General features: G+C 47.7%; 2 protein-coding genes across 2 annotated transcripts in view; one reads left to right on the forward strand and one right to left on the reverse strand.

Annotated features, from left to right (window-relative positions):
- prpf3 (PRP3 pre-mRNA processing factor 3 homolog (yeast)) overlaps positions 1-25,156 on the forward strand; it is a 26,170-nt gene extending 1,014 nt beyond the window's left edge. The window contains exons 2-17 of the mRNA XM_083761117.1: positions 653-804; positions 2,326-2,456; positions 4,208-4,378; positions 5,157-5,237; positions 6,281-6,573; positions 8,846-8,964; positions 9,425-9,612; positions 10,887-11,053; positions 15,383-15,465; positions 19,088-19,237; positions 19,960-20,059; positions 20,151-20,264; positions 20,348-20,466; positions 20,963-21,040; positions 21,187-21,242; positions 22,255-25,156. Coding sequence (XP_083617243.1) covers positions 660-804; positions 2,326-2,456; positions 4,208-4,378; positions 5,157-5,237; positions 6,281-6,573; positions 8,846-8,964; positions 9,425-9,612; positions 10,887-11,053; positions 15,383-15,465; positions 19,088-19,237; positions 19,960-20,059; positions 20,151-20,264; positions 20,348-20,466; positions 20,963-21,040; positions 21,187-21,242; positions 22,255-22,404 — 2,145 coding nt within the window. The 5' untranslated portion in view covers positions 653-659 and the 3' untranslated portion in view covers positions 22,405-25,156. The remainder of the gene's footprint in view (positions 1-652; positions 805-2,325; positions 2,457-4,207; positions 4,379-5,156; positions 5,238-6,280; positions 6,574-8,845; positions 8,965-9,424; positions 9,613-10,886; positions 11,054-15,382; positions 15,466-19,087; positions 19,238-19,959; positions 20,060-20,150; positions 20,265-20,347; positions 20,467-20,962; positions 21,041-21,186; positions 21,243-22,254) is intronic.
- Positions 1-25,936, reverse strand: part of s100w (S100 calcium binding protein W) — a 270,184-nt gene that overhangs the window by 236,352 nt on the left and 7,896 nt on the right. The gene's annotated exons all lie outside the window — the stretch shown is intronic.

The following is a 25,936-nucleotide window of genomic DNA, read 5'->3' on the forward strand; positions in this document are numbered from 1 at the left end:
CACACACACATATATATATATTTCTTTTTTGGACAAAATAGCCAATTTTACATCGAGGTGCCCACCGTTCCCATTAGTGTGTGTTGCGATTGGTGCAGGTAATGGATACAGGCTAGTGTCGCCAATTCCAATTGTTGAATATTGTGATGTTTGCAGAATATATAATGAGAATATATATATATATATTGTTTGTATGGAATAATCTCACATAACAGAATAGTTTGCAAAGTGTGCTTGGTCTCAAATGAGTGGGTGTACTGTAAAGCTAGTATTTAGCCTATACTTCTGCTGCTTTGCTTTGCAACACGTTGTGGGCTTATATATAGGGATGCACCGAAAGAGAAATTCTTGGCCGAATACCGAATATAGGAAACAGTTGGCCGAAACCGAATATCCGAATATGATTAATGTTATTTATCTTTTTACTTGGTATGATCAAGTAAGACTTTATTTACCAAGAGACTCAGTTTGGATATGGTGATGAGAGGATTCTGCCTGACGGCTAAGACATCTTTTCATTCAGTATCAGGTGGTTATAACGGCGTGTTTTCGTTAAGGATCAGATCAGATTCTAAACGGTTAACATTTTTGTTCAGGATCAGATTCCATTTTCGTTCAGTATCAGATTGTAAACGGGTACATTTTCCTTCAGGATCAGGATGTCCCTGCCGAAGCGAGAGGTGGAGGAGTTGAGGCCGTGGGTGGAGCGCACGGTGAAGAAGGTTCTGGGCTTCTCGGAACCCACCGTGGTCACTGCAGCGCTGCACTGCGTTGGCAAAGGTCTGGACAAGAGGAAAACCACAGGTCAGTGTCTCGGCTTCATCTAGTTCAGTCGGTCAGAGCCTCTCAACCTGTGCCGAGGGCTGTCACAGTTTCAAATTCAAGTTGATGATTACTTTCTATTTCTGCATAAATAGCAGATCTACAAGCTTACAACACGTCACTTTGTGATCGTCAAGATCACGTCACGTGTTTTTGTAAAGCTTGTAGATCAACTGCTATTAACGCAATTTTTGAAAAATGTTTTTAAAATGTATGGACATTTTTCAACATGGAACGATTGACTATTGTGCAAAAGTTATTGCGATTTGGCGATTGTGTAATAATTGTGACAGGCCTACCTGTGCCTAAATTATTTTATAGGGTCCCAAGATGATTAGCATGTGCATGTGTACATTAGTGCACGTGCAACATTAAATAAACATGCAGTATAAGAGTGCAGATAAAGATATGACAAATAACTGAAATATACAAAAGTTACTGATTACTTTTATACTGAAAAAAAGGTCATGCATGAAAATGTTTCAATATTGAAACGATTATGACAAAACAATTGCGATTAGGTGATTATTTAATAATTGTGACAGGCCTATGTACAGAGGAGCTGATGTATTATACTGTAGGGTAGGCTGAAATTACTGTGACTGATGTTGTCGGTGTTGTCTTTTTTTTATTGTAGTATGTGTGTAGACCAGAACTTTTAGGCCTTAGAGGGAGACATTATAGGAGAGACAGACAGTAGGACAGTGTAGGAGAGACAGACAGTAGGACAGCTGAGAGGGAGACAGTGTAGGAGAGACAGACAGTAGGACAGCTGAGAGAGAGACAGTGTAGGAGAGACAGACAGTAGGACAGCTGAGAGGGAGACAGTGTAGGAGAGACAGACAGTAGGACAGCTGAGAGGGAGACGGTGTAGGAGAGACAGACAGTAGGACAGCTGAGAGGGAGACGGTGTAGGAGAGACAGACAGTAGGACAGCTGAGAGGGAGACGTGTAGTAGAGACAGACAGTAGGACAGCTGAGAGGGAGACAGTGTAGGAGAGACAGACAGTAGGACAGCTGAGAGGGAGACAGTGTAGGAGAGACAGACAGTAGGACAGCTGAGAGGGAGACGTGTAGTAGAGACAGACAGTAGGACAGCTGAGAGGGAGACAGTGTAGGAGAGACAGACAGTAGGACAGCTGAGAGGGAGACGGTGTAGGAGAGACAGACAGTAGGACAGCTGAGAGGGAGACGGTGTAGGAGAGACGGAAAAGACGGTTCTGGTGGCATTTGACACTAGATCAGGATAAATAGTATAAATAATCCAATGTGTTCAGAACAACCAGCAGTCCTGATCCATGGAGTGGATTCATGTTTTCATTGCAACCAAACCCGTGACTGATCTAATCGACACCATCTCCAACCAAAGAGAAGGAAACTACATAGTAAGATCAGCTGATGTTTTGGCTGCAATGAAAATCTGGATCGATCCACTCACGCTCCCATGGATCAGGAATAGACAAGTCACTCTGTTGTTTATCTTCTTCTTCTGATGCACCCCAGACCAGCTCCGTCCGTTCCTGGACGACTCGGCAGGAGGATTTGTTGAGCGACTGTTCGAGGCCCTGGAGGAGAGCCGTGGAGCCCGCGGAAACCGAGGAGCCGGAGACAAGAACCGCAAGAGGGAGTTGAAGGTAAACACCAATCGCCACGGTAACCAGAGTGGATGAGGCCCTGTATGTAAACGCCAATCACCTGGTTAACGGGTTGGATGCCACTTGAACGACAATCACCATGTATTAATATTAACAGTATGCACATTTATTTGATTTAGACATTTCAGTCAGAGGATAAAGCCCTTTGAGATCCTGTTTTCGAGGCGGTCCTCAAGCACAGCACACAAACCATAAGAATAAATAGAACATGTCATTAAACATAACGCTCAATTTAATTACATCAACATGGACATACTGTATACATAGGAGTTGGCTAGAGTACATACGCATCCACTCAAACCACACTACTGTAGATCTGTTACCAGGTATCTGACATAAAACGCCATAAGAAATCGGTTACATTACAAGCAACCAGTAGTACAGAATGTTTGTTGTGTGTGTGTTGAGGATGTGTTTGGAGACGAAGCGGACCTGGGCTCGGTGAAGGAGGTACAGAATGTTTGTTGTGTGTGTGTTGAGGATGTGTTTGGAGACGAAGCGGACCTGGGCTCGGTGAAGGAGGTACTGAATGTTTGCTGTGTGTGTGTGTTGAGGATGTGTTTGGAGACGAAGTGGACCTGGGCTCGGTGAAGGAGGTACTGAATGTTTGTTGTGTGTGTGTTGAGGATGTGTTTGGAGACGAAGTGGACCTGGGCTCGGTGAAGGAGGTTCTGAATGTTTGTTGTGTGTGTGTTGAGGATGTGTTTGGAGATGAAGCGGACCTGGGCTCGGTGAAGGAGGTTCTGAATGTTTGTTGTGTGTGTGTGTGTTGAGGATGTGTTTGGAGATGAAGCGGACCTGGGCTCGGTGAAGGAGGTTCTGAATGTTTGTTGTGTGTGTGTGTGTTGAGGATGTGTTTGGAGACGAAGCGGACCTGGGCTCGGTGAAGGAGGTTCTGAATGTTTGTTGTGTGTGTGTTGAGGATGTGTTTGGAGACGAAGCGGACCTGGGCTCGGTGAAGGAGGTACAGAATGTTTGTTGTGTGTGTGTTGAGGATGTGTTTGGAGACGAAGCGGACCTGGGCTCGGTGAAGGAGGTTCTGAATGTTTGTTGTGTGTGTGTGTGTTGAGGATGTGTTTGGAGACGAAGCGGACCTGGGCTCGGTGAAGGAGGTTCTGAATGTTTGTTGTGTGTGTGTTGAGGATGTGTTTGGAGATGAAGCGGACCTGGGCTCGGTGAAGGAGGTTCTGAATGTTTGTTGTGTGTGTGTGTGTTGAGGATGTGTTTGGAGACGAAGCGGACCTGGGCTCGGTGAAGGAGGTTCTGAATGTTTGTTGTGTGTGTGTTGAGGATGTGTTTGGAGACGAAGCGGACCTGGGCTCGGTGAAGGAGGTACTGAATGTTTGTTGTGTGTGTGTTGAGGATGTGTTTGGAGACGAAGCGGACCTGGGCTCGGTGAAGGAGGTACTGAATGTTTGTTGTGTGTGTGTTGAGGATGTGTTTGGAGACGAAGCGGACCTGGGCTCGGTGAAGGAGGTACTGAATGTTTGTTGTGTGTGTGTGTGTTGAGGATGTGTTTGGAGACGAAGCGGACCTGGGCTCGGTGAAGGAGGTACTGAATGTTTGTTGTGTGTGTGTTGAGGATGTGTTTGGAGATGAAGCGGACCTGGGCTCGGTGAAGGAGGTACTGAATGTTTGTTGTGTGTGTGTTGAGGATGTGTTTGGAGACGAAGCGGACCTGGGCTCGGTGAAGGAGGTACTGAATGTTTGTTGTGTGTGTGTGTGTTGAGGATGTGTTTGGAGACGAAGCGGACCTGGGCTCGGTGAAGGAGGTCCCTGCAGAGGCCGCTGACCCGCCGGTGACCAAGAGGAAACGAGTGCCTCGCTTCGAGGAGGTGGAGGAGCCAGAGGTCATCCCCGGACCCCCCGCAGAGAGCCCTGGAATGCTCACCAAGATGCAGGTAAACGCATGCCCGAACGCAACTCATTTAAGACCGATGAGGACGATTCTACAAATCTATGCCTTTTGAATCTTCTGAAAACTGTTTTCTGAAACGCATGTTGCTATTATTATTATTACACCCTTTGTCAGCCTTCTGATTGGTCTCTGACTGACTAACCAGCAGGCTCTTTCTGCCTTGTTCCGCCCTGGTTCCGCCTAGTTTATGTTGAATTTGCTAAAACATCATTCTTGGAAAAAACTAAAAACAAACATGATATGCCCTGCAGTCACCATGCTGCACCTGTGATGTTCTTTTTTACTGACACCAAGTTTAAAATAAGAATTGAACGCACAGTATATCAATACGAAGCAACTGAAAAAACACATTTCAATGGTAGTGGATTGGAGAGAGAGAGGATTTTTGTCCAACCACGAAACGTCAACCAATAGGTGCGAAGAGGGGCGCAAACCACAGGCGGGACTTGACAAAAGGTGAATTCTGTGATAGTGGTGGTGTCTCTTTTAATCATCCCCACTGTCACTGTTTTTTTTTTTTTTTTTAAGTAAATTTTATTCAAAGAGTTTGATCATGTACAGTTTACCCACTGTCACTGTTAATGCTTTTTAATGCCTTTTATGTTTATTCCCGCTTAGTCTTTAACATGTGTCCCCCTGCTTTTGTGATGTGTTTTTTAACTAACATGCCTGTACGAGCTTTGGGATAACCTGAATTTCCCCTTGGGGATCAATAAAGTATCTATCTATCTTCTTGACGTCGTTCTATTCTTTGTGTTCAGATCAAACAGATGATGGAAGCTGCAACCAAACAGATCGAGGAGAGGAAGAAACAGCTCAGCTTCCAGTCTCCTGCTCCTCCGGTATGCTCTGCTCTCAACATGGATTCAAAAGTGTTCCACTGATTCAGCCCTTTGGATAACACAGAAGTCTTCCAGGGAATAGTGTTGTCCACCATTCACAAACATAGCCTATCTACAAGCTCACAAGGCGGACCCCTTGTGAGCTTGTATATTTTGGTTATTAGTTTAGTTAGTTTAACCCATTCTGACCTGAGATCAGATTCATACGAGGTTTCCACCGGACACACACTGGTCTGATGAACCCATTCTGACCTGAGATCAGATTCTAAAAATGTCAGTCGTTCTTCGATTATTCAAAAATAGCAGACCTACAAGCTCGTATCGCGCCACTCGGTGGCGCGATATGAGCTTGTAGATCTGCTATTTTTCAATAGCTAAAGCATAACATGATGCTAATACCAAAATGGGTGCCCGTTCAGAATGGGTTAAGATGAAAAAGTAATTTAAGTGTTCAAACTAGCAATAGGTTAGTTTAGACTAGTGTTTGAATTGGTCAAACTAGCTATATAGAATATAATCATATAATGCATCTTCCAAAAAAAGACAAACTTAATGATGGGGATATTTCATAAAAGCAAAGGCCTCAATCTGTGATTTCTTCAACTGGAATGAACAACACAGGTTTTTATAAGACGAAAAAACAAGCTTAGCTTTTGTTGGGTGCAATAAAGCATCTGTCGCTTTGGAGCCGTCGTTTTGCAAAATGTCCGTTGAAATCACCAGCCCAAGCCCAAAAATAGCAGATCTACAAGCTCATAGCCCGGCACCTACAAGCTTGTAGGTCTGCTATTTTTGAAAAATCATGAACATGTAATGCAAATCTTTGCTTCTCGGGGTCCCTGGAACAACATATTTTCAGATGGGATGTTTACCATTTATAAATCAATATAAAAGTGACACAAATTCATGAGTGCAAAAATACAAGAAGCACAAATAGGCCCGTTACACTTTATTTCAAATGTAGTTTAGCCTATTGATTGGAAAACAATATAAAACCGTATTTAAGGTGATTTTGATAATCTATGTATTGGCTCTCTCCCCAGCGGCTGCCCCTGCCCACGCCGCATCCCATGATGGAAGCGCCCATCTCCAGGCTCCTCCCCCTTCCCTCGGGCCCGCCCGGAGGTGGCGGCGGCGGCGGCCTGTCCATCGCGCCGTCGCAGGCCGCCACGTTCATGAACGACGCCATCGAGAAGGCGCGCAAGGCGGCGGAGCTGCAGGCGCGCATCCAGTCCCAGCTGGCCATGAAGCCCGGCATCCTGGGAGCGCTGGGCCACACCGGGCCGCACAACCTGGTGGCGCTTGCCAACCTGCACGCCATGGGCATCGCCCCGCCGTGAGTACACCCTGCTACCTACCACTACATACACACGCCATGGGCATCGCCCTGCCCTGAGTACACCCTGTTACCACTACATACACGCCATGGGCATCGCCCTGCCCTGAGTACACCCTGTTACCACTACATACACACGCCATGGGCATCGCCCCGCCCTGAGTACACCCTGTTACCTACCACTACATACACACGCCATGGGCATCGCCCCGCCCTGAGTACACCCTGTTACCACTACATACACGCCATGGGCATCGCCCTGCCCTGAGTACACCCTGTTACCACTACATACACGCCATGGGCATCGCCCCGCCCTGAGTACACCCTGTTACCACTACATACACACGCCATGGGCATCGCCCTGCCCTGAGTACACCCTGTTACCACTACATACACACGCCATGCGCATCGCCCCGCCCTGAGTACACCCTGTTACCACTACATACACGCCATGGGCATCGCCCCGCCCTGAGTACACCCTGTTACCACTACATACACACGCCATGGGCATCGCCCTGCCCTGAGTACACCCTGTTACCACTACATACACACGCCATGCGCATCGCCCCGCCCTGAGTACACCCTGTTACCACTACATACACGCCATGGGCATTGCCCCGCCCTGAGTACACCCTGTTACCACTACATACACGCCATGGGCATCGCCCTGCCCTGAGTACACCCTGTTACCACTACATACACACGCCATGGGCATCGCCCCGCCCTGAGTACACCCTGTTACCACTACATACACACGCCATGGGCATCGCCCCGCCCTGAGTACACCCTGTTACCTACCACTACATACACACGCCATGGGCATCGCCCTGCCCTGAGTACACCCTGTTACCTACCACTACATACACACGCCATGGGTATCACCCCGCCCTGAGTACACCCTGTTACCTACCACTACATACACACGCCATGGGTATCGCCCCGCCCTGAGTACACCCTGTTACCACTACATACACGCCATGGGCATCGCCCTGCCGTGAGTACACCCTGTTACCACTACATACACACGCCATGGGCATCGCCCCGCCCTGAGTACACCCTGTTACCACTACATACACGCCATGGGCATCGCCCTGCCGTGAGTACACCCTATTACCACTACATACACACCATGGGCATCGCCCTGCCGTGAGTACACCCTATTACCACTACATACACACCATGGGCATCGCCCCGCCGTGAGTACACCCTGTTACCACTACATACACACGCCATGGGCATCGCCCCGCCGTGAGTACACCCTGTTACCACTACATACACGCCATGGGCATCGCCCTGCCGTGAGTACACCCTGTTACCTACCACTACATACACGCCATGGGCATCGCCCTGCCGTGAGTACACCCTGTTACCACTACATACACACCATGGGCATCGCCCCGCCGTGAGTACACCCTGCTACCACTACATACACACGCCATGGGCATCGCCCCGCCGTGAGTACACCCTGTTACTACTACATACACACGCCATGGGCATCGCCCCGCCGTGAGTACACCCTGTTACTACATACACACGCCATGGGCATCGCCCCGCCGTGAGTACACCCTGTTACCTACCACTACATACACACCATGGGCATCGCCCCGCCCTGAGTACACCCTGTTACCACTACATACACACGCCATGGGCATCGCCCGCCGTGAGTACACCCTATTACTAACTACAGCGGTGGTTTTCGGGGCGCCCGCTGGCCTAGTGGTCTAGGCGCATGCCGCCACATATACGGCGCGTTCGGAAATGCGCACCGGGAATGTGGTCAGTTTGTTGAGGTTGTGGTGGGCGGTGACGTCACAGAGTGCGTTCAGTGTGCCTAATTTACGAACGACCACAGCTGTGACGCATTCACATGAATCACACCGGACAACCCCAGCTTCAGGGTAGGGTCGCTCAGTGCGGGCACTCGGCACACCCGGTGCGCAGCGCACTGGATTTTCGAAACGACAACGCACTGAGTGCACTGAATAAACAAACGACAAGAGAGCACACCAGTGCGTTCAGGGCGCATTTACGAACGCGCCCTTAGGCTCTAGCCTGACAGCGTGACGCGTTTTTGAGTCCCGTTCATGACGACCTTTGCTGCATGTCTCTCCCCTTCTCTCTCTCTCTCTCCCTCTTTCCTGTCTATCTCCACTTGAAACTATCACTGCCAAAAACAAATCTTGTTTTCAATCCATGTATACTGTATTGCTGTTGGTAAAAGGACTTATCCCTGTGTGTGTGTGTGTGTGTGTGTGTGTGTGTGTGTGTGTAGTAAAGTGGAGATAAAGGAGATAAATAAACCTGCTCCTCTCATCCTGGACGAGTTGGGACGGACGGTCGACGCCAGCGGCAACGAGGTGGAGCTCACGCATCGCATGCCCACGTTGAAAGGTACCCTCCCGTCCACGTACAGTCACGGTACCCTCCCGTCCACGTACAGTCACGGTACCCTCCCGTCCCGTCCACGTACAGTCACGTTCAAGGCTTTATTGTCCCAACATGAAACCAAAACTAAATGAATCTCATGTACATATCGGTGGTTTTTCCAACCATTTTCATATCAAGGTCCATTCTGTATTCTGTGTTTGAGCCTCAGACCACCATTTACTGAGATTTAGCCTCGCAGACCCACAAACTCAGGGTCTAGTTATCGTTGGATGAAGTTTTTCCACAGTTCCATGCTGTGTTGATGTTGGTACCATAGGAGAGACGACAGATAAATGTCAATCAAAATGTGTAGACTTCTTGTAAATTAACTAATGCGGATGTTTGACAATAATTTCAATAATTTAACTGGAACCCCCTCAAGGACCACTGATATGTATATATATATATGTGTGTGTGTGCGTAGCCAACATCCGTGCGGTGAAGAGGGAGCAGTTCCGGCAGCAGCTGAAGGAGAAGCCCGGCGAGGACCTGGAGTCCACGTCCTACTTTGACCAGCGGGTGTTCATCACGCCGGCCCAGCGGCCACGCAAGGCCTTCAAGTTCCACGAGCAGGGCCGCTTCGAGAAGATCGCCCAGAGGATCAGAACCAAGGTTGGTGTTACGTAGGATACATGTCTGTGACTCTCTCTCTATACGTATGATGCATGTCTGTGACTCTCTCTCTATAGAGCACCGAAGTCCTGACGTAACTCGCTCATCCCTTCGATTCCCCTGGTTCACGGAAGTAATGTCTCTATGGAGAATAACATGGGGTGATCTTAATATCGTCTACTATAAGCGTTGTGGTCCAAAAATAAACAAGCTGTCTCAGCGTTATTGTCAGGGAGGTGTCTCTGTATCGTTTGCAACAGTCAGTCACTCATATATGATACAGTCTGCTTCTAGCGAAAATTTAACTAATTCAGTAGCAGTAACATTAGCGTTTTCTCTCAGTCAGTTGATTCTTCATATCCATATGAGTGAAGCGGCCGGGATGACATGTTTATTTTTCAAACACAGTTCTTATATGAAGCAATCTAAAAATCCTCCTATGGCGATTTCAATGCAACTAAAAAAATACATGAACCTGGGGACTGACGCCCTCTACTGAAAGTGACGTCAGACTTCGGTGCTCTATACATATGATACATGTCTGTGACACTCTCTCTCTCCAGGACGTCTGAGGAAGAGCCCTCCATCGTCATCCGTGTTCTCCATACATCTGGCCAGCTCGCTTTGTGTATTTTTGCGCTCCTGCGTCGTTCTTCTTGAGTAGGGGTGCACGATTATGAAATTATGACCGGTCTTCTGATTATTTGCAGGGTCAGGATTATGCTGCCTTCAAACATTAGAAATACACAATACAAAAGTGACAGTCATTGACTGTCACATTATTATTGCGTCATCAATATCTGTGAAAATCTGTAATATTTTTTATGGACGATTTCGATATGCTACCGATTATATCATGCACCACTATTCTTGAGTACATCCACGTATGTTAGTGTGGGACCTTCCTGGTGTGTTGGTTCCCACAGCACCAATATGCTGGCTGGCAGTTGTTGATGTCTCCTGGCTGCTATTTTCCGTCTCGCTCTCGGTATTCCCTCATACCGAATCTAGTTGGTAAACATGTACACTCTTGCTGATGTTAAGTACTGCATGCAGCATTCTGGTGTTGCACCCGTCTAGAGATTTCTGCAGCGTTGGCTTCGGGGTCCAGCATTCACTTAACGCTGTTTTCTATCATTGTAAGTCCACACACCGGCTCTGACGGTGTGATAAATCCAGTTCCGGAAACTGTTCCAAATGTGATGGAACCGATTCGGTTTCCTCAATGTTGGATTCCGGATTCCACAACCCTAAATCCACATTTGTGTTCTCAGGCCCAGCTGGAGAAGCTCCAGATGGAGATCGCCCAGGCTGCCAAAAAGACGGGCATCCAGGCCTCCACCAAGCTGGCTCTGATCGCCCCCAGGAAGGAGCTGGGAGACGGGGAGGTCCCCCACATGGAGTGGTGGGACTCGTACATCGTGCCCTCCAACATAGACATGTAAGACCATCTCACGGATTAAAGTTCTCAGTCGCCACGATTCCCATTTCAGTCCTTCAGGTTCCATTGAAGCCAAAGCATGTCTTCTATGGAAGTATGTAGCGCAGCGAAAGTACAACCTGTCGATGTGTCGCGGACGCATTGAGAGCCGTTTGCTCATTCAAGATGGCGTCCAGACAGGCGGTGGTAGTAACGAACATGCTTCCCACTGTCCACGTCTCTCCCTAGGGCAGCGTCTCTCCCTAGGGCAACGTCTCTCCCTAGGGCAGCGTCTCTCCCTAGGGCAGCGTCTCTCCCTAGGGCAGCGTCTCTCCCTAGGGCAGCGTCTCTCCCTAGGGCAGCGTCTCTCCCTAGGGCAGCGTCTCTCCCTAGGGCAGCGTCTCTCCCTAGGGCAGCGTCTCTCCCTAGGGCAGCGTCTCTCCCTACTGTCCGCGTCTCTCCCTAGGGCAGCGTCTCTCCCTAGGGCAGCGTCTCTCCCTACTGTCCACGTCTCTCCCTAGGGCAGCGTCTCTCCCTAGGGCAGCGTCTCTCCCTAGGGCAGCGTCTCTCCCTAGGGCAGCGTCTCTCCCTACTGTCCGCGTCTCTCCCTAGGGCAGCGTCTCTCCCTACTGTCCACGTCTCTCCCTAGGGCAACGTCTCTCCCTACTGTCTGCGTCTCTCCCTACTGTCCACGTCTCTCCCTACTGTCCGCGTCTCTCCCTACTGTCCACGTCTCTCCCTAGGGCAGCGTCTCTCCCTACTGTCCACGTCTCTCCCTAGGGCAGCGTCTCTCCCTACTGTCCACGTCTCTCCCTAGGGCAGCGTCTCTCCCTACTGTCCACGTCTCTCCCTAGGGCAACGTCTCTCCCTACTGTCCGCGTCTCTCCCTACTGTCTGCGTCTCTCCCTACTGTCCACGTCTCTCCCTACTGTCCGCGTCTCTCCCTACTGTCCACGTCTCTCCCTAGGGCAGCGTCTCTCCCTACTGTCCACGTCTCTCCCTAGGGCAGCGTCTCTCCCTAGGGCAGCGTCTCTCCCTACTGTCCGCGTCTCTCCCTAGGGCAGCGTCTCTCCCTAGGGCAGCGTCTCTCCCTACTGTCCACGTCTCTCCCTAGGGCAGCGTCTCTCCCTACTGTCCACGTCTCTCCCTAGGGCAGCGTCTCTCCCTAGGGCAGCGTCTCTCCCTAGGGCAGCGTCTCTCCCTAGGGCAGCGTCTCTCCCTACTGTCCACGTCTCTCCCTAGGGCAGCGTCTCTCCCTACTGTCCACGTCTCTCCCTAGGGCAACGTCTCTCCCTACTGTCCACGTCTCTCCCTAGGGCAACGTCTCTCCCTAGGGCAGCGTCTCTCCCTAGGGCAGCGTCTCTCCCTACTGTCCACGTCTCTCCCTAGGGCAGCGTCTCTCCCTACTGTCCACGTCTCTCCCTAGGGCAGCGTCTCTCCCTACTGTCCACGTCTCTCCCTAGGGCAGCGTCTCTCCCTAGGGCAGCGTCTCTCCCTACTGTCCACGTCTCTCCCTAGGGCAGCGTCTCTCCCTAGGGCAACGTCTCTCCCTAGGGCAGCGTCTCTCCCTAGGGCAGCGTCTCTCCCTACTGTCCACGTCTCTCCCTAGGGCAACGTCTCTCCCTACTGTCCACGTCTCTCCCTAGGGCAGCGTCTCTCCCTACTGTCCACGTCTCTCCCTAGGGCAGCGTCTCTCCCTAGGGCAACGTCTCTCCCTACTGTCCACGTCTCTCCCTAGGGCAGCGTCTCTCCCTAGGGCAACGTCTCTCCCTACTGTCCACGTCTCTCCCTAGGGCAGCGTCTCTCCCTAGGGCAGCGTCTCTCCCTAGGGCAGCGTCTCTCCCTACTGTCCACGTCTCTCCCTAGGGCAGCGTCTCTCCCTAGGGCAACGTCTCTCCCTACTGTCCACGTCTCTCCCTAGGGCAGCGTCTCTCCCTAGGGCAGGGTCTCTCCCTACTGTCCACGTCTCTCCCTAGGGCAGCGTCTCTCCCTACTGTCCACGTCTCTCCCTAGGGCAGCGTCTCTCCCTAGGGCAGCGTCTCTCCCTAGGGCAGCGTCTCTCCCTAGGGCAGCGTCTCTCCCTACTGTCCACGTCTCTCCCTAGGGCAGCGTCTCTCCCTACTGTCCACGTCTCTCCCTAGGGCAACGTCTCTCCCTACTGTCCACGTCTCTCCCTAGGGCAACGTCTCTCCCTAGGGCAGCGTCTCTCCCTAGGGCAGCGTCTCTCCCTACTGTCCACGTCTCTCCCTAGGGCAGCGTCTCTCCCTACTGTCCACGTCTCTCCCTAGGGCAGCGTCTCTCCCTAGGGCAGCGTCTCTCCCTACTGTCCACGTCTCTCCCTAGGGCAGCGTCTCTCCCTAGGGCAGCGTCTCTCCCTAGGGCAGCGTCTCTCCCTACTGTCCACGTCTCTCCCTAGGGCAGCGTCTCTCCCTAGGGCAACGTCTCTCCCTAGGGCAGCGTCTCTCCCTAGGGCAGCGTCTCTCCCTACTGTCCACGTCTCTCCCTAGGGCAAAGTCTCTCCCTACTGTCCACGTCTCTCCCTAGGGCAGCGTCTCTCCCTAGGGCAGCGTCTCTCCCTACTGTCCACGTCTCTCCCTAGGGCAGCGTCTCTCCCTAGGGCAACGTCTCTCCCTACTGTCCACGTCTCTCCCTAGGGCAGCGTCTCTCCCTAGGGCAACGTCTCTCCCTACTGTCCACGTCTCTCCCTAGGGCAGCGTCTCTCCCTAGGGCAGCGTCTCTCCCTAGGGCATCGTCTCTCCCTACTGTCCACGTCTCTCCCTAGGGCAGCGTCTCTCCCTACTGTCCGCGTCTCTCCCTAGGGCAGCGTCTCTCCCTAGGGCAGCGTCTCTCCCTAGGGCAGCGTCTCTCCCTACTGTCCGCGTCTCTCCCTACTGTCCACGTCTCTCCCTAGGGCAGCGTCTCTCCCTACTGTCCGCGTCTCTCCCTACTGTCCACGTCTCTCCCTACTGTCCACGTCTCTCCCTAGGGCAGCGTCTCTCCCTAGGGCAGCATCTCTCCCTAGGGCAGCGTCTCTCCCTACTGTCCACGTCTCTCCCTAGGGCAGCGTCTCTCCCTAGGGCAACGTCTCTCCCTACTGTCCACGTCTCTCCCTAGGGCAGCATCTCTCCCTAGGGCAGCGTCTCTCCCTACTGTCCACGTCTCTCCCTAGGGCAGCGTCTCTCCCTAGGGCAGCGTCTCTCCCTACTGTCCACGTCTCTCCCTAGGGCAGCGTCTCTCCCTAGGGCAACGTCTCTCCCTACTGTCCACGTCTCTCCCTAGGGCAGCGTCTCTCCCTAGGGCAACGTCTCTCCCTACTGTCCACGTCTCTCCCTAGGGCAGCATCTCTCCCTAGGGCAACGTCTCTCCCTACTGTCCACGTCTCTCCCTAGGGCAGCGTCTCTCCCTAGGGCAGCGTCTCTCCCTACTGTCCACGTCTCTCCCTAGGGCAGCGTCTCTCCCTAGGGCAACGTCTCTCCCTACTGTCCACGTCTCTCCCTAGGGCAGCGTCTCTCCCTAGGGCAGCGTCTCTCCCTAGGGCAACGTCTCTCCCTAGGGCAGCGTCTCTCCCTACTGTCCACGTCTCTCCCTAGGGCAGCGTCTCTCCCTAGGGCAGCGTCTCTCCCTACTGTCCACGTCTCTCCCTAGGGCAGCGTCTCTCCCTAGGGCAACGTCTCTCCCTACTGTCCACGTCTCTCCCTAGGGCAGCGTCTCTCCCTAGGGCAGCGTCTCTCCCTACTGTCCACGTCTCTCCCTAGGGCAGCGTCTCTCCCTAGGGCAGCGTCTCTCCCTACTGTCCACGTCTCTCCCTAGGGCAGCGTCTCTCCCTAGGGCAGTGTCTCTCCCTACTGTCCACGTCTCTCCCTACTGTCCACGTCTCTCCCTAGGGCAGTGTCTCTCCCTACTGTCCACGTCTCTCCCTACTGTCCACGTCTCTCCCTAGGGCAGCGTCTCTCCCTACTGTCCACGTCTCTCCCTACTGTCCACGTCTCTCCCTAGGGCAGCGTCTCTCCCTACTGTCCACGTCTCTCCCTACTGTCCGCGTCTCTCCCTAGGGCAGCGTGACGTGAGCCGGCAGGGTGCAAACACTAGCCCTCGGGTTGCATTGATTGAGGTTCCAGCGTTCCACAGCCTGAAGGGCTGATAGGACCTAAAATAAATGACCGAAAGAAAAAGGGTTGAGAGTCCTAGACTAACGTACTGTTTACCAATTATAGTTTGACCCATATTTCCTTTTTAAAAGTGCTAGATATCAAAGGATATTTTGTGTTTTTATTTGTATTTATGTCTTAATTTGTAAAGTTTGTATAAATGCTTTTGTTCTGTAGTGATGTGCTTACGTCTCTTGAACAGAAACACAGAGACCGTCTTTGCTGTGCTGGAGCTGCATGGAGTCACGAACCTGGTGGAACACCCTGCTCAGATGAGCGCCCCAGGTAACGCACGCACACAAACACACACACACACACACACACACCAGTGTTGTTTTTGGCAGCAAATGTTCTACTTTAGTCACATTTTAGTCACCTGGAATGTTTTGGTGTTTAGTCTAGTTTTAGTCGACTAAATATCATAAGATTTTTGTCGACTAAATCTACAGTTTATTTAGTCGACTGAAATGTGTTTTGGCGGGCCTCGATGCCGTCATAATGACTGACACACATAAGCACACAGCACATGCATAGCCAGGGCTTAAAGTTCTCCGTCCCGGGGACGGATTTCCGTCCTGAGGATTTCATAGGTCTTTTATGAGATCAGCGCAGATTCGCAAAAAAATATATTTAAGGGGGAGACGGGAGTATGTGTATAGTGTAGCGATATGATGGCCAAATCCGTGAAAATACAGCCTCTCTTTAAGAAGCTAGTGTGCGCGCTCGCCCCTCCCACTCCCCACTCTCTGCGCTCAGAGAGAGAGCACGGTGCTCCACTGCTCCTGCGCTGCTGACAGAGAGAGCCTAAATGCGTTCATATTTCCCTCTACCCAGGCCAGAACAGTCAGAGGGTTTCCTTTAAATTAGCTTAGTGCAGTGATACTGTGGAGGATTTATTTTCAACGCAAATGTGTATTGCTTGCCTCGTTGTTGGTATAACAAGCAGCACTCTCTAGCTGGCTAGTGGCTACTAGCCTAGTAGCCGTTAGCTGCGTGCATCGGTCCTTGTCCTCCTGTCTGCCAGCCTCTACATTCTCCTGCTCAACTCTACTGAATATGAATACTGATTTTATAATATTGAATGGAACTCACAGGGAAGACAGTGATAAACTACACAGGGGCTAATGAATGTAGACATAAATGTACCATGCACATTCGTTTTCAAATATAATTACTATAACTATACTATTACTAAATAGCCAAAGTGCCCAGATGTTGCTGGGAACTACAGCTCCATCTCACTGAATTAGAATATTTTGTAAAAGTTGATTTTCTTCTGTAATATAATTCAAAAAGTGAAACTTTAATATAATTATTCTCAATTCATTGTGCACAAAGTGAAGTATTTAAAACCTTTTTTTGTTTTAATCTTGATGATTATGGCATACAGCTCATAAAAATAATAAATAATAATAATAAATATCTCAATGAATTAGAATATTTTACGAGAAATGTCGACCATCTGAAAAGTATACAGTTAATACTTGGTCTGGGCTACTTTTGAACAAATTATTTCATCAATGGGGCGTGGCATGGAGGTGATCAGCCAGTAGCACTGTTGAGGTGTTATGGAAGCCCAGGTTTGCTTTGATAACAGCCGTAAATTAATTTGGATTGTTCAGTCTCATGTCTCACACCTTCCTCTTGACAATACAACCTAGATTCAATGTGGGGTTCAGGTCAGGCCAGTTGGCTGGTCAGTTAAGCACAGTAATACCATGGTCATTACACCAGTTACTAGTAGTTTTGGCACTGTGGGCAGGTGCCAAGTGCTGCTGGAAAAGGAACATCAGCATCAACATAAAGCTTGTCAATGTACAGAGGTACACAGTGCTGTAAAATATCATAATAGATGGTTGTGTTGAGACTCTGGACATGACAAAACATGCCTATAAGTGTCTTCCTCTGGGTTTTTTTTTACTTTAACACACTGTTGCTATGCACCATGTGGCTGTAAAGTCATTTCAGAGTATTTATTGATTGGCCGGACTAGCAATATAATACAACATAACTTCAAAAGCTGCTTCTATAAAATGAAGCATGGATTGACACACATTCGGTAAAGGCAACTTTGGGAAAACATAATTTTACAACCCCAAAATTTGGTGTGCGCTGCGCGCGCCATGGTATTAATTTATGATTCATTTGTATTTATTTATTTTATCGCTGTCTAGGACAGGGGTAGATCGGTGCAAATGTGGGGGGTTCGCCACATGGTTTGAAAAGTGGTCTGAAAACTTTCAGTCTTGGGATTTTTTTTGGCTTTAACCCCTGTGCATAGCCTAACGCAGCATATTCAATGCATAGCCTACTTTTAATTCAGTTTTGTGTGCCATTACTTAAAATAACTTCATTACCGTCAGCAACCAGTAGGTGTCCTACTAGACACACCGAGCATTGAATTATACCCAGTAAACAGATCCAATCAGAGTGCCAGGGCAGTGGTTTTAGTATAGGGGATATTATCGCGGTGGATAAAAGCATGGAGTTTGGTACAGATGTCCCTTGGGGTCATCCTAAAACATCACAGAAGGGGTGCCCGAAACGATCTTAACCCATTCTGACCGGGCACCCATTTTGGTGTCAGCATCATGTTATGCTTTAGCTATTTAAAAATAGCAGATCTACAAGCTCGTATCGCGCCACCGAGTGGCGCGATACGAGCTTGTAGGTCTGCTATTTTTGAAAAATCGAAGAGCGACTGACATTTTTAGAATCTGATCTCAGGTCAGAATGGGTTAAACAGAAAGTGAGTTGTTCAAATTCAAACTGTTGACAGTTGACTCCAAGGACACCAAAATAATCTTCAAAAAGCATAACATTTGGCACACATGTCCCTTGGGTCATTCAAGTCCCATTATTCTTTCACACATGCCCCTTGGGTCATTCAAGTCCCATTATTGTTTCACACATGTCCCTTGGGTCATTCAAGTCCCATTATTGTTTCACACATGTCCCTTGGGTCATTCAAGTCCCATTATTCTTTCACACATGTCCCTTGGGTCATTCAAGTCCCATTATTCTTTCACACATGTCCCTTGGGTCATTCAAGTCCCATTATTCTTTCACACATGTCCCTTGGGTCATTCAAGTCCCATTATTCTTTCACACATGTCCCTTGGGTCATTCAAGTCCCATTATTGTTTCACACATGTCCCTTGGGTCATTCAAGTCCCATTATTCTTTCACACATGTCCCTTGGGTCATTCAAGTCCCATTATTGTTTCACACATGTCCCTTGGGTCATTCAAGTCCCATTATTGTTTCACACATGTCCCTTGGGTCATTCAAGTCCCATTATTGTTTCACACATGTCCCTTGGGTCATTCAAGTCCCATTATTGTTTCACACATGTCCCTTGGGTCATTCAAGTCCCATTATTGTTTCACACATGTCCCTTGGGTCATTCAAGTCCCATTATTGTTTCACACATGTCCCTTGGGTCATTCAAGTCCCATTATTGTTTCACACATGTCCCTTGGGTCATTCAAGTCCCATTATTCTTTCACACATGTCCCTTGGGTCATTCAAGTCCCATTATTCTTTCACACATGTCCCTTGGGTCATTCAAGTCCCATTATTGTTTCACACATGTCCCTTGGGTCATTCAAGTCCCATTATTGTTTCACACATGTCCCTTGGGTCATTCAAGTCCCATTATTGTTTCACACATGTCCCTTGGGTCATTCAAGTCCCATTATTGTTTCACACATGTCCCTTGGGTCATTCAAGTCCCATTATTCTTTCTGCATTTGAGCCACGGGCCACCATTTGATGAGATTTAGCCATTCAGACCCAACAAAAATAAATCAAGTAAACAAGTGTCTGGATATCACTTGTTGACTTATTGGCACTCTATTTAAATCCGCTGGATTGATGGGTTCTTGTGTGTGTTGTGTGTGTGCAGTGGACACAGACGTCCCAGGGGGTGTCACGCTGGGGGTCTACCTGACCAAGAAAGAGCAGAAGAAGCTCAGGAGACAAACCAGGAGAGAAGCACAGAAAGAACTACAGGAGAAGGTCAGACTGGGGCTGATGCCTCCTCCTGAACCCAAAGGTACACACACACACACAATACGCACGCACACACACACACACACACACACACACACACACACACACACACACACACACACACACACACACACGCACACACACACACAACCTAAAGGTCCTGTATGCACGTACATACCGTCCACATGTGACTCAAAGATATCCTCACACTTTAGCACATTTGTTGCTAAATCCAGTGTATTTACATTGCATCTATGTAATGTCCATTAATATGCATTCATTGTTCCGTCTAAATAATAAATGTAGTAAAGTAAAATATCTTACACACTAGGGCTGGGTTGATATGACTCCAAATAATTACATTTTATGATTTCGTCATACTTTTTGCCACGATTACAAATGTATGAATGATTATTAAAATGGAATAAATATTGTGAAAATAGCCAGAAAATGTGATTTGTTACGAGCTTGTACATCTGCTTTCTTTTTTGCATTCCACCGTTATACAACAAAGTATTATACAGGGTTAAGTGCTTAATCAGACTAATGGATTTTGTGTTATATATATATATATATATATATATATATATATATATATACATATATATATGTATATATATACCGGTGTGTGTGTATATATATATATGTATGTGTATATGTATATGAGAGAGAGAGAATTTCTTCGTGTTTCAATGACACCAGAAAAGAAGATGAATGTTTCTAAATGTGGGGTTTTGTTGACGTTTTCTCCCGTGTCGTGGTCAGTGCGTATCTCCAACCTGATGAGGGTCCTGGGAACGGAGGCGGTGCAAGACCCCACCAAGGTGGAGGCTCACGTCAGAGCGCAGATGGCCAAGAGACAGAAGTCAGTACCTAATTCAACCATCTCACACTTTTTAATAGTTTTCTTCCATGACCATGCATAATGTTGTTGTGTTGGTTGGTGGTCCTGCCAGGGCTCACGAGGATGCCAACGCAGCGCGTAAACTGACCTCGGAACAGCGCAAGGAGAAGAAGGTGAAGAAGCTAAAGGAGGACCTGACTCACGGCGTTCACATCTCCGTCTACAGGTCTGTTCACTGACGTCCCATCTGTGTCTGTGTGTGTTCATGTGTGTGAACACACACTCACCTGTGTTTGTGTGTGTCTGCAGGATTCGTAACCTTCATAATCCAGCTAAGAAGTTCAAGGTGGAGGCCAACGCCAACCAGCTGTACCTGACGGGAACCGTGGTTTTACACAAAGACGTCAACATCGTGGTGGTGGAGGGAGGTGAGTTATTATGGATGGATGGACGGACGGACGGACGGACGGACGGACGGACGGACGGACGGACGGACGGACGGACGGACGGACGCGTGAATATAATAATTAACACATGAAACTAAAGGCCACTTTATGTCTGTGTTCAACATTTTAGAAGTGTGTGTGTGTTTTCTTTTTTTGGTACATTACACTATTTTATTGACCTTTATTTAATCAGGGGAGACCCTTGAGAGCATGCTCTCTTTTTCAAGGACACCTGAATACAATTATACATACAAAAGTGTGTGTGTGTGTGTGTGTGTGTGTGTGTGTGTGTGTGTGTGTGTGTGTGTGTGTGTGTGTGTGTGTGTGTGTGTGTGTGTGTGTGTGTGTGTGTGTGTGTGTGTGTGTGTGTGTGTGTGTGTGTGTGTGTGTGTGTGTGTGTGTGTGTGTGTGTGTGTCCACTAGTAAGTCATATAAATGCATAGATTAATTAGTTTAATGAGTTTGTTTTTGTCTGAAGGTCCCAAATCACAGAAGAAGTTCAAGAGGTTGATGTTAAATAGAATCAAATGGCCGGAACACATCTCAAAAAGAGATGGTAAGTCTTTAATATCATTTATCCATTTATTATGCTTTTGTATTTTAGTTGCTGTCCATGATTGTTACTTTTTTTCTTTTATCTAATAAGTGCAAAGTTATTTGTAAATGTTTAAGAAGCCTTATACGTGTATGTGTGTGTTTCAGATCCAGACGCTTACGATGAAACCAAGAGAAACAACAAGTGCTGGTTGATCTGGGAGGTAAGGGATGTGTGTGTGTACACACACACACACACACACACACACACACACACACACACACACAATGTCATCGCTGTCTTTTAGAAACCTAGTATGTCCGAAACTGTTCCAGTGATCCAAATATCCTGCATCCTTGGACTCACTAAATTGAGAAAGGGGCACAATCATGTCACCCTCCGGTTGTCCTGGGATGCAATACTGTACTCGGACGTCGTTGAAGTTGGACTCATAAAATGTCCCTGGGATTTTTAAATCCAGCTCCGTTGAGCCTCCATTATAACAGGATTTTCAAAGCGCTGTATCTCCAAAGGTTAGAGAGCTGTCCATGGTGCGATCGTAAATCATTTGTGAGTTTGTACCGCATCGCTGAGAAAATGTAGCTGGTTGTACTGCTAGCTAAAGGCTGTGAGCTAATGTAGCTGGTTGTACTGCTAGCTGATTGATTGATTGAAATATTTATTAACAGTTTGTAGAATTTACAGTACATTTTAAGCACAAACTCAATACAAAGACTGTCAACTGTGAGTGGACGACCCAATTAAGCATTACACTCGTTTACAACAGGGTCCACATTGTTCAATTCATCAAAGGCTGTGAGCTAATGTAGCTGGTTGTACTGCTAGCTAAAGGCTGTGAGCTAATGTAGCTGGTTGTACTGCTAGCTAAAGGCTGTGAGCTAATGTAGCTGGTTGTACTGCTAGCTAAAGGCTTTGAGCTAATGTAGCTGGTTGTACTGCTAGCTAAAGGCTGTGAGCTAATGCCAGTGGCGTTGTTTTCCTCCCGGAGGCCCCCACCTTCCTGTTTTAACCCGGAAGGGAAACGAGCTCCGTAGAGTGAGGGCATACGGGTGGCATATCGGCAGTGTGAGCATGCTGACACTAGATGGTGCTAAAGGAGTTAAACACTTTCACTTCAAGATTCCGGTAGGAAAAACAGGCAAGCATCCCTGATGTATGTCCACATTTCCTAACGGGGAGTGTGTGTGTGTGTGTGTTGTGTTTTTCCCTCTCAGGGAACAGCTAAGGAGCGCAACTACGGGGAGATGAAGTTCAAGCAGTGTCCCACGGAGAACATGGCCAGAGAACATTTTAAGAAACATGCAACGGAACAGTACTGGGACCTGGCTCTGAGCCACAGCGTCCTGGAGGGAGCCGACGACTGATGACCCCCAACCACACATCCCTCCCTCCCCTGAACCGACCGACCGCACACCGTCCCTAAAAAAACAACCACCCTCTGCTGCAGCGCACTGAACACCTTCATCTGAACACCACCACCGTCGTCCTGTTAACGACTGAGTATAATCGTTGGTAGCGACGGAAAATACGGAAAATAGCAGATCTACAAGCCCACAACGCGATCGGCTATTCTCCTCGCACGATACAAAGGTATTAGATCAGGCGTTAGTCTGCAGCATAGTCCAAAACAAAGTCAAACGCATTTTGTTTTAGGCCTGCAACGGCCGATTATCTTTCTTGGCGAGTATTCTGTCGATTAATGTTTTCGATTATTTGAATAATCGACGAGCATGTTTATTTTATTATTATTCTTTTATATCAACTACTTAAACCCCGTTTTGTACTTATTTGCTCAACTGTGTCATACAACAAAAGGTTAAAATAGCAGAGCTTTTAGAACTGCTATTTTCACTATTTTAGAAAGTTCTTTTGAGACGTCACCGAAAATGTAAATTTTCACCAGCCATTCTAAAAGGTTGACGCACAAAGCTTTGATGGCTTGCTTCCATTGTGGTCGTCCGACCGAATTAACCAGTTGTATGCATAATTAATTGTGCTTCGTTTTATTCTCTACACCAAATCTCTTCGCCGGAAATAGCTGATATATAAGCTCAACACGACGTGTTGAGAGCGTTGTAGATGAGCTATTTGTGCCTAAATGACTTCCCTTGGGGTTTGGAGCAGTGTTAATTTAGTCTGCTAAAACAATGGAGAAAAACGTTCGACTGCCTTTCATGGACGCAAACTAAATAAAAACTATGATGACTAAAACTACTATGGCTAAATATATTGACCATTTCCTCAACAAATAAAAACTAGACTAAAATCTTAGTGAGGGACTAGTGGAGAAGAGATTATGTCTTTTTTTTGTTTTTGGTCGAGCTTGGGTGTTGTGCTCTGAAAATAGCCGATCTACTGTACAAGCTCAACACGTCACATGCAACTAAGTGTAAAATCAATGTAGATTTAGTCGACTAAAATCTTATATGTAGAAGACTAAAACAAGACTAAAACTGAAACATTTGAGTGTTTTGGAGTATGCTGCAGCAGCCTTTAGTCTGCAGACGGGCATACGTACGTTATGGTGAATCACAGAACAAAGCACTGGCCAATGACACGGACGCATACATGACAGCTTCACCCAGTCCGACCGCAGCGTCTGGATGAGTTACTGTGTCTGTAGCATCCGCCTGCAGTCCCACAGACTGATGCTACCTAGGAAGACGAGTTTGTGTGTGTGTGACTGACTCTGTGTGTAAATTCTTCTGCTGAATATATGAAGCGTGTCTGTGTGAGAGAGAGAGGGCGGGCCAGACAGGGTAGGTAACTTTTCAGCTGCTTTGCGTCAATTTCTTTCCCAATGTAACTATCCCTGACGGGGAGTTGTAAATTGCTTTGTCATGATGAGTCAGAGTCATGGCGGTGTTGACCGTGCCGTGTGGAAAAGGACATTCTTATTATTATTATTATTAGCACTGTTGTGCTGCTTTTGTCATGTTGAGCTTTAAAGCTGCAATCCACAACTTTCTTTTTATGTCGTTTTTTTGTTTTGTTTTTACGGCGTTTGTATATTGTGTAGTTCATATATGGGCAACTGGTAGCCCTGGGGATTTTTGAATGCAACCTGGAAAGCACCATTGAAGACATCGTCTCCCCACAGATGGGGATTGGCTTGCGGACATCTAGTCACCTACTCCTGGGAGTGGTATGGATCTACTCAAGAAAAGACAAGTATCACAATTCAGACTGCAAAGCGCTTGAGGCCACAACGAAAGCCATCACCCCCCCCCCCCCCACCTTCACTTAATGCCGCCCGCAATATCGGAATACTGATATATCATTGATTTCAGCTGTTACAATTTCTGAACATGCAAACATGACGGGCTTTAATTACTTCAGTCTATAAATCAGTAGCTAGTAGTAGACTTTATGTCCAATGTATTTGCATTTAAGTTCATAAAGTTTAACAAAATGCAATAACATTTAGAATTTTCAGGTTTTGAATAAAAAAAATTGCAAACCAATCATTCAGGACTTCAATTCAATATAGAAATAATTGATCTACAAGCTCAAAACGTGTCGCAGTGCGTGTGTTTTGAGCTTGTGGATCTGTTATGTTTTTAATGTGGACCTCTTAGACTAAGACTTAGAGTGAGTGTGGTAATGTAGTGGCCCTCTAGAGGGAGTGGAAATATAGTGGCCCTCTCCATCTTCAGAGTGGCTCACCCCTGGTGTAGTTTGTCTACCTGCTCTTCTATCGAGATGTAGATCCTGTGGTCTGGTAGTAGGACCACTACTGATTGAGAAGTGGTATTGCATGAAGCTCGAAATCTTGGCTTTGTTCGGCACTAGAATCTTCCGTGCTTGTGTGGGGTAACCCGGGTTCGACGACAAACGAAGAAAAAAAAAAAGTTAACGGATTGCAGTTTTAACAACACATGGCCTGTATCAATATCAAATGGGGAAAGACGTCGAGCAGTTTTGGGGGTTTTGAATTTTATTGAAACGCAACCATAGAAAGTTCTAATTTGACACCATAGCAATGACACTTAGTGAACCTTGAGTTGGTATACATACACGGGAGGGCTTCTGTCAGGCTAGCGGTGCATTTTGTCCCTTTGATGTGTTCTCTGTATGTTGATACGTCTCCAATAAACACATGCAGAACAAAACCAACTCCATTTGATGTTTTTATGAGGCACGTTATGATGACAATGGTCCCAAGCAAGATATCTATATATAAAGCTCCTTCTCAAAAATGTAGAATATTGTGCAAAAGTAAATAAAAAAACCTGTCTCAAAATATTCAAATATTTTACGAGACCAATACAAAAACAATACTTTGAATCTGGAAATGTTGACCGTCTGAAAAGTATATTACGGTACTGTATGTAGTCGATGCTTGGTCTGGGCTACATTTGAACAAATGATTTCATCAATGGGTCGTGGCATGGAAGTGTCGGGTGATAAGCATGTGGTAGGCTACTGTTGAGGTAGCCGTTGAGGTGTTTTGGAAGCCCAGGTTTGCTTTGATAACGGCCGTAAATTAATTTGTTTTGTTCAGTTTTATGTCTCACACCTTCCTATTGACAATAAAACTTAGATTCTCTGTGGGTTTCAGGTCCGGCCAGTTGGCTGGCCAGTTAAGCACAGTACTACCATGGTCAGTACATCAATACTAGTAGTTTGGGCACTGGGCAGGTGCCAAATCCAGCTGGAAAGAAATATCAGCAGCATCTCCATAAAGCTTGGCAACATATGGAGGCACAAAGTGCTATAAAATATCCTGGTAGATGGCTGTGTTACTGTGTACTCCAGTGTGAAGTTTTCACTGTCTGTGATGATTTTGGGTGCCATGTCATATGCTGGTGTTGGACCACTGTGTCGTATCAAGTCCAGAGTCACAGAAGTTGAGTGATTGTATTTAGTTAATTTCCACCACATCACCTTCAACCA

The sequence above is a fragment of the Protomyctophum parallelum genome (genome assembly GCF_964188405.1).
Source record: "Protomyctophum parallelum genome assembly, chromosome: 3".
NCBI lineage: Eukaryota > Metazoa > Chordata > Actinopteri > Myctophiformes > Myctophidae > Protomyctophum > Protomyctophum parallelum.